The 8,500-nt window shown below is 36.9% G+C and overlaps 1 protein-coding gene across 2 annotated transcripts; it reads right to left on the bottom strand.

Moving 5' to 3' along the window:
- vps26c (VPS26 endosomal protein sorting factor C) lies at window positions 1–7,592 on the bottom strand. 2 transcript variants are annotated; one of them, XM_076274048.1, is made up of 8 exons: window positions 7,503–7,592; window positions 5,662–5,805; window positions 5,424–5,573; window positions 4,564–4,644; window positions 4,406–4,480; window positions 3,763–3,913; window positions 3,278–3,430; window positions 1–365 (listed from the first exon to the last, which is right to left on the bottom strand). In XM_076274048.1, exons 1-8 carry the CDS (start codon window positions 7,557–7,559, stop codon window positions 283–285), a joined length of 894 nt encoding a protein of 297 aa, XP_076130163.1. In that variant the 5' UTR covers window positions 7,560–7,592; the 3' UTR covers window positions 1–282. The 2 variants fall into 2 exon arrangements, with proteins under 2 accessions (XP_076130163.1, XP_076130164.1); XM_076274049.1 differs by lacking the exon at window positions 7,503–7,592 and adding an exon at window positions 5,920–6,003.
- Window positions 7,593–8,500: the final 908 nt, after the last annotated feature.

Genomic DNA, 8,500 nt, shown 5'->3' with positions numbered 1-8,500 from the left:
TCAAATTGAAAATAATCATATTTATTAGGAAAAGGTCCAGCAACATAAACTATTTCTAACATTTCTATAATACTCTGACGGTGTGCAACAGTTCATACAGGAAAGCAGAAAGACATTTCCCGTTTCATTTATTGAGCTCTCATTGTAATGTAAATCTGAATTTACAATCATTTTTACAAAATGGCCACATGGTAATGCATGTACAAACTTGGTCACTTATTATGTCAATGACAGTCCTTTTGATACAGCTGTAGAGCAATTCAGTTATTGGTCCGATGATAGTCACACTCTATACAGTTTCAAAGGAAAGTTCTCTGTAATCAGATGATCATCATGGAGGACGATCACCACATTCACTTCAAATTCTAAGGGAAAGTAAAGATTCAGTTGTTGATTCTTTTAAAAACGTATTAACACACAACACATTTAATACCAATTTACCATACCAGCATAGGTGCATTTAGAGTAAATGGAAATATTCAAACAGTGTCAAGTCATGTTATTATTTTGGACTTTCAGAAGGTAAGTTTTATGTTTAACAAAGTATTAAATTAACAAATTTTGAAGATTGGTCCTGTCTCAACTTTTCTGACTCGTTTTGAATCGCCTTTACTGCTTCAGAGTGGCTGCCTACAGGCATGCACAAACAACCCTTAAAGTTAGTTTTCAAAACTGTGCAACTCAGAGTGGTTAATGGTGTTCGTTGATTATTAAAATCAAACATATATCGGCGCAATGTATGATTTCCAGCCGTCTTATTTGCTATTGTGGAACAATTTTTTCAGACACAGAAGCATAGACGGTGGTGCAGTAATATCAACGTCCAATGAGTCTTCCAACAGAAATCAATAGGATTTTACAAAATGCCAAAAAAAACACGACAAACTGTATTTCGCTACGCTACTTGTTTTGGAACATCAACAAACACAACTAACCACTCTGAGTTGCAGTTTTGAAAATGAATGTTAAGGGTTGTTTTAGGACATGTTTGTGCATGCCTGTAGGCAGCCACTCTGAAATAGTCAAAGGCAATTCAAAACGAGTCAGAAAAGTCGAGACAGGACCAATCGTCAATTTCGGTGTCCACTACTCTAGTTCAGTGTTTTTCAACCACTGTGCCGGGACACACTAGTGTGCCGTGAGAGATCAGGTGTGCCGCAGAAAATTACCCAAATGCCACTCACTGGTCCAGAAAAGCAACTGTTGCATCAAAGAATTTATAACCACATGCTCTCATTGATTGTATGATTGCACTATTTGTGGTATGCAGGCATTGTACAACGGGGGGCCCATATCCAGTATTCACAGAATCATCACATATCCAGTTCATAACAACAATTAAATTAGATATAGTCACCTACAAATGAAACAGAGGGCGCTTGTTTTATTGAGCAGGTCTTGCATAGAAGCCATAATAAGGCCATATCTGTGTATTATTTGAAATTTTAGGCTATGGTATGTTTATTTTTTCTTCACACAGGATGTTAGTGTGCCGTGGGACATTTTAAGTATCAAAAGTGTGCCGTGGCACAAAAAAGGTTGAAAAACACTGCTCTAGTTCATCCAAAACAAACCAGAAAAGGGACTCAAAGTGCTAAATACCGGAATTTTCCTTTAACTGTGCCATGTGATTTTATCAAAGCCATTTAATGACCGCACTACAGACGCATCTATGGACTTGCTATTGAGCAGACAAACTGATGAATCAGCAGTGAGCTGATCGACCCATCAGAGACTTTACAGTTTGCTAGTAGAGCAAACATAACATGGATGAAGCTAAAATCAAACATTGAAGAGTTGGGAGAATATTTCATTCTTCTTTTAATGTTAACTAGGAGATTAACATGAGTGAGGAGGTTGACTGATATGGTTGTTTTCCAGGGTGATACAATAATAGCTATCGGTGACAAAATCAGATCAGGTGCTCTCAAGCGTTTTAGAATCTTTGATCAGAATAGCTGTTGTTGGCTACTTTTCCTCGAGAAGATACAGCAGGCAATCGTATACATGGCTGTTCAATCGGAATAGGAACGGAATACACCACCTCTTTCATTCCGATTAAAATTCTGATCGGATCGGCATTTTTGTTAGGATCAAGGTGTTTATATGAGAATTTATTATTCCAATTGAGCCGTTATTCCGTTTCTAATTGGATTAAACGTGTCCATGTAAACTTGGCTACTGTGTACAGCCAGTACCTTTCACTTCTTTCTGGTCTATGATCTTGATCCCCATTACATTCATTCTAGTCGATTATTATACGGCTCTTCGCAATGCAAGTAGAACGCTCCATTGATTTGAATGGGATTTCCCAAAGTTCTACCGGTCATTATTTTCGTCTAAGGACCTCTGAAATAATGACCACTCTCAATGGCAACGGATTTTCATTCAAAAGTGAAGGCAGACGGTTGATCAGCTGTGTTCTAAAGAATGTTTGATTCAAGTTCAGCGAGTGTTGCACGCTGTTTGGTTCTCAGCAAAGCTGAGACTATTTGGTTCTCAGCAAAGCTGACTATTTGGTTCTCAGCAAAGCTACAACGAAACGGTAACAAATAAATAAATGTAAAGACATATCGTGGAGTTTATTTTTTCGTTTTGGCAAGTAGCCGTATAATAAGCGGGATAATGTATAGAACACCAGTCATTATTGGGAAAATAAGCCCCTTCAGGGCGAACCGGACCCAGACGCGCCAGCGGAGTCCGCTAGTCCGGTTCGCCCTGTCGGGACTTATTTTCCCAATAATGACCACCGTTCTATACATTATCCTTTACTTATCACATGGGGGCTGAATTCTGATTACTGGACAACAGGTACTAAATCAACTCTGAACAAGATGCAGTTTAAAATCTCCATACACTTTATGGTAACAGGTCTGTCTAGTTTACCAAACAAAGGTTGATATTCATGTTTTCTGGTATTCAAACAGTGTGATGTTCACATAAAATATACATGTCTATAAAGACCTACGGTAATCCCCATATCCTATGTCAGTGTGATATTGTATGAGGACAGTGTGGTAGAAATACAGATAGAGTAATAAAAATATCATGTATGTATAGTGTCAATGGATGCACCACAGGTAACAGTTAGGAAATTATGGTTGCAAAATTTTGAGATCATGATGTTCACTGTATTATTAACCGTATGTATATCAAATGAAGTCTAATCTTTACACCTGTGGTGAAACAATCAGTGCATAAGAACTGTTACCATATTGGTGTTAATGCTGCAATGTTAACTTATCCCATATACTTCAAAGGAAAAGAGCTAACTTACCAACTTTAAAATTGGTGGTTTCAAGGGTTGGGCATGTAAAAAGTCTTGGGAACACCATGTAGATGGGAATGGGGAGACCATGACAGACATCTCCCTCTGCAATCTGAATGTTCTGTATTTCCGTCGCATCTCTTGCATAGCCCTCAGCGCATCCTACCATAAACATGGGGATGAGCTTTTAAACGTACAGGTCAGTGCAGATTAGCACCATGTTGTCTAACAACGCCCCTTAGCTGTTCTAAACTCACTGGAACCTACGGTCTCTCAGGGCTTATTACTTAATTCAAGTTATTGATTTTGGGCATGAACATGACTACAGTGTTTATATTAACTCTACAACTTATCAATGTGGTTTACGGAGTTCCTATTCAATCTACTGCTTCCACTAAAAGATTACATTTAATCTAAGATGGTACTTTTTATACAAAATCCACAAAATGTTTTACACAAAATCATAATAAAAAAAAAAGGTAGTAATGACTCACCACATGTCTCCACTCTGACTAGTTGCAGCTCAATGCTTTTTATAGCCACGGCAGAACTCTCTACCACCAGCTCTCCTGTTAAAGGCTGTGTAATTACACAGTTGGTGGCATGAAGGTGACCTCTTATTAAAAACTTAGGCAGTGAGTTTCTCTGTAAGAGAAGAAAACATGTTTCAGTGTGGATAGTTGTTGTACATGTGAACATATTATTGATATACAAATTTTAAGTATATTTCTATAAATGTATTGTAAATTTAAAAAGTAACCTGACTGGTCTAAAAGAAGTCAGTTTGGTACAATTATATTTCTTGAAAATTGTTTGTCTGCAGAAGAGAGGACATTCCCTATTGTGGTATCCAAGTCTGATTAGAGGTTGTCTGCCACGAACATACTTCTAGCGGATTATCAATAATCCATCTGACATGTAATGGTAGGGCCAGTCTTGTTAATTCAAATCATGCAATATTATGTTTGCTAATATTCTTTGCATTGCAGCAATTAACAACCATATATTTAAACTGAAGGAAAAAAAACATCTCAACTCTGTGACATGTCATCCAACAGCAGTTGGCTTCAATGTTGAAAACTCAACTTCAAGTCATTAACTTGGACAGATATTTTGAAAGACATTAAAAGCCATTACCTCTCGAACATTTTGCAGAGTGTCCGGAGTGATTGTAAAGTCTACTGGACTTGGTAGTACTTTTGCTTTCTGTGCCTTGGGGGTATAAGATTAGACATGATTACTGTATGATCTAAAAGAATCCTGTATTATAATTGTACCTTATTCAAAGTACAAACCTGAGAATGGATCATAAATTCACTGGTCTTGCTCAAGTCTTTAGCCAACAGGGAGCGCTTCATGTCACAGCGCAATGTATACTGAAAAAAAGGATATTATTAATCAACAGTAAAAAGTACAATATTGACAATTACACTATGTGTTATGCTATTTACAACAGTGGACAGTATACCATAACAATTTACTACCAATATGCGTATGCAGTCAGCTACAAACTTATTCAGGTCACATATTACAGTAAAACTGATGACACATCTGATAGCACAGTTGCATTCATGCTACTTTTCTGTCTTTGTGTCTCAGATAGCGAGGCAACTGATAATCACTGGAAGCATAGTTGATTTTTGTTCCTATAGAACCTATAATATCAGCCATAGAAGTGCAACCCATTATTCCACATTCAAAAGTAGTAAACATTGTGAGAATATTTCATTGAAGCAGCAGCCAAAATGTTGCCAGAGGGTACCTGGACATATCAAGGACATATCAACAGATGATTGTGAGGAGCATAAGGCATATAATAATGTTATTGTAAGTAATACGTGGCAACGTAGAATATCATAGTTACCAAAGTAATTTAGTCTGTGGAGTCGGTTTAGTAATTTAGTCTGTGACACTATACGTCATGTACTTCATGCAAGATGAATAATGTCGTTATGGATTTGTTATTTTGCCTTATATTCAGCGAGCAACTTTGTAAACGAAGTGTAAAGGTACCAAATGATCAGTGCTAACATTATTTGATAGTACTGTACTTTTTGCTTTATTGCACAGATGAAAGTAAAGTATTTTTTTGTCATTGCTATATGTATGAACAGAGACAGAATGAAGCCCATTTCTGGGCATCTGTTTTTTTTACCTGGATGTTGACAAACACTCCGTGATAGGTTTCATATAGCACCTTGTTTCCTTTTGCATGGAGAGGAAACTCGAAGGGGATCTCAGTTTTGCCGCTGGGAACCTTTCCTGGTTTTACTACTTCAATATTACTGGTGATTAGCTGAATAGGCTACAAAAGAAACAAATGAAAGCACTTGACAGATTTACACTAATTATAATATTTCGTGCCATACATAGGATATCCGTTTCATACTTGCCTTTACAGAATTGTAGAATGCCTCGAAAACACCCACACTTTTTGAGCTGAGCTGCAGATTGACAACCCCCTCCATAGTTAGGGATATGCCCTGATGTTGGACTGCCTCTTTGCTCATTATTACCACCACTCCAGCCAGTATCTCCTACAAAACATCCAACATATGGATCCCCATTTTTGAGTCAAGGTTGTTAACACTAAATGGTTTACCAGATTTTTTTAATCACAATTTGTGTTTTTCAATATACTTAAAGCTTACATGCTTGATAGCACTTGTCACTGTGCCATGAATCTTGGTAAAAAAATAAAATAATAATTAAAGTAATATGAGTTGTTCCGTGTTAAATCAGATAAGGTTGTTGCTGCACCATTTAAGATTTTGTCTTGTCTGTATCATGAATAGGACCTGTAAAATATGTCTGTTCAAATCCTGTCTTCATACTTTTTCAGCCCTTATATTATTTCAATTTTACACAGCCTGAAAAAACAAATACATTATCTTTAAAGTAAGGCATAAATATCATAAAATATCATGAAAAATGTTATTTATATGAAGCCCATTGCTCATTGACTTCCTAGAATAGTGACATTAAATATTAACATTATAAACTTGTTTTTGTATGCGTTTGCTATCAATCATTATTTGGCTTTCTTTAAATACAATTTTATCTTAATGTTGTACCAATATTTGAGCTCTCCATATAATGGGCTTCAAGGTTTTAAGGATTAAACAAGAGAAGGTTGTGTTTTTCAGTCATTTTCAAAGGATTAAAATGGTATGTGGGTTAGCTAGTGGGCACATGAAAATCCATGTGGAAATAGCTCAATGTATGGGCAAGTGCCAATGTTGTACTGTATATAAATAAGAGTTTGTTTTACATCAGGGACAAGAATGAAAAAGCATAAGTATACAATGTAACCAAGAAAAGTATTTATTCATGAATTAAATGTGGTACGTCACTGGCACTTCATATTTTGTGTTCCTAGCTACCCCACCATTTTAGTTCTATGATAATTACCATAAAATATAATCACATCTCATTTCATCCTTAATATCTTCACATTTGTTCCAGAGACTTCCAATATTGGTACAAACTTAATAAAAAAAATTGCAGACAAAACACTGATTGATGCCATGTGGGTACAAAAAAATGACCCTCATTATCACCAGTTTTGCACTGTTCTAAATCTAGGGCCTTCATGCAGTACACACTTTTAAAGATCCAGTCATACTGAGAACATGTCTGCCATACAACATTTGAGCAAGCTAGGAATAATAAGATATCATTACCCATTGAATCATGGACTCCCAAGATACTGCGTTTTTGAGAGTAAAAATGGAGTGAAAAAGTAAAACATTGGAATTTAATTAAACAAATTATTTGTTTGTTTGATTTGGGACCAAACAAGTAGCCTAGACAAACTTTGACCAAAATCTGAGACTGTGCAGCAACCTGGATTCTAACACGGAATGACCATGACCCAACATGTGGAACTCCTCTATTCGACTGAATAACATTGTGCCCCCGCTGCTCCCACCTTGTGGCAGGCAACATCTACTATGCTAATACTGGACTGCTACCTAGGTTAGCTATTGCTGACTATTTAAATCAGGAAACATGAGACAGCTAACGTTACCAGTGATGTTTAAACAAAACATTGAGGTCATAGCAAAACTACTAGACGAACACTGAACCCCTTGCACAGTGCTAGTGAGTTAGGCTAACATTAACGTTAGAAGCAGCTACCTTACAATATTCAGTGGCATTTCTAGTCACCAAAAAAGGCTGCTTCAAAATAAATAAAATAGCATGCAACTAATAGTAAGGAAACACATCTTACCCCCTCATGATAAACTTTATTCGCACGTTTAAGTCTAACGTCAAGAGTGACACTCATTTTGTGTGCGGATGTCGACTTCAGGCAAGACTCTGTTCTACTCCCCGAACTGGTGATCATGTGATTTTCTCATGTCACATGACAGGATGAAAACAGAGTAGGCTCTTTCTTTTACTGTCTATGGTAGGCTCCTAGGCTCAGTCAGATACATTTTAAACAGGCTCTGGTTCAGTCGACTTGATGCAGTCCAACTGGAATTAGGAACAAATAAAATAAACAAGAATATCCGATTTCATTAAAATAAATTATACTCCCCTTAAAGAAACAAAAACCTGACATTAGACTAAATAAGATAGGCCTACAATGAAAACAAGAATACAAAACAAAAATAGCCTAATTGATTTGAGAAAGTGCCAACATCATGCAATATGTCATGCTATCCATTTGTCCAGCCACCCACTTGATTGCCTGCAGAGATGGACTGGCAATCTGGCATAGCCTACATTTTTCTTGTGGGCAGATGTACCTTGGTTAGGGTTGCCACCTGTCCAGGATTTTCCTGATTGTCCAGGATTTTCATGGTCTGTCCAGGAAAATAAAAATCCTGGACACTGAATGTCCCGGATTTTTGTACATGATGCGCAAAATGTGTATTTCAGTTTAATTGAAGCGTGCCTACGTCCATAAACGTATGCACAGCCTTATTGGCTCTACAAAAATGACGTAGCATATGGGTGGTGGTGGTGGGGGCACGCACCGTGGAGGTTCATTAGAAATGGTAAGGTGGAGACGGAGAGTGTGTGGGACAAGGAGAGACAGAGAAAGGAAAGTTTATTCCAAATAAGCAAAAAGAACCTAATTATTCCCCCTTTTTTCCTCAATACTGCCCCCAGGTGTCCACAACTAAAAACTGTTGAAAATATAACAAAATAATAAAGGTCTGCTATTAAATAAAGCAATTAACTAAACAAATAACTAGAAATTGTCACTCTTACTAATTT

The sequence above is a fragment of the Alosa pseudoharengus genome, unplaced genomic scaffold, assembly GCF_046254945.1.
Source record: "Alosa pseudoharengus isolate Yale_2024_CS ecotype anadromous, Long Island Sound unplaced genomic scaffold, YU_APseudo_1.1 YU_APseudo_1.1_scf_8, whole genome shotgun sequence".
Classification (NCBI taxonomy): Eukaryota; Metazoa; Chordata; class Actinopteri; order Clupeiformes; family Clupeidae; genus Alosa; species Alosa pseudoharengus.
The sequence above is the reverse complement of the archived record's forward strand: the minus strand, read 5'-3'. Positions and strand labels throughout refer to the sequence as shown.

Excerpts from the sequence above, each read along its gene's own strand:
- vps26c (XM_076274048.1), bottom strand. The coding sequence starts at position 7,559 with ATGAGTGTCACTCTTGACGTTAGACTTAAACGTGCGAATAAAGTTTAT. Across the intron at positions 3,914-4,405 it reads CTCTGCAAAATGTTCGAGAG|AGAAACTCACTGCCTAAGTT; the intron begins GTAATGGCTTTT and ends CTTCTCTTACAG. Across the intron at positions 366-3,277 it reads AACCACCAATTTTAAAGTTG|AATTTGAAGTGAATGTGGTG; the intron begins GTAAGTTAGCTC and ends ACTTTCCCTTAG.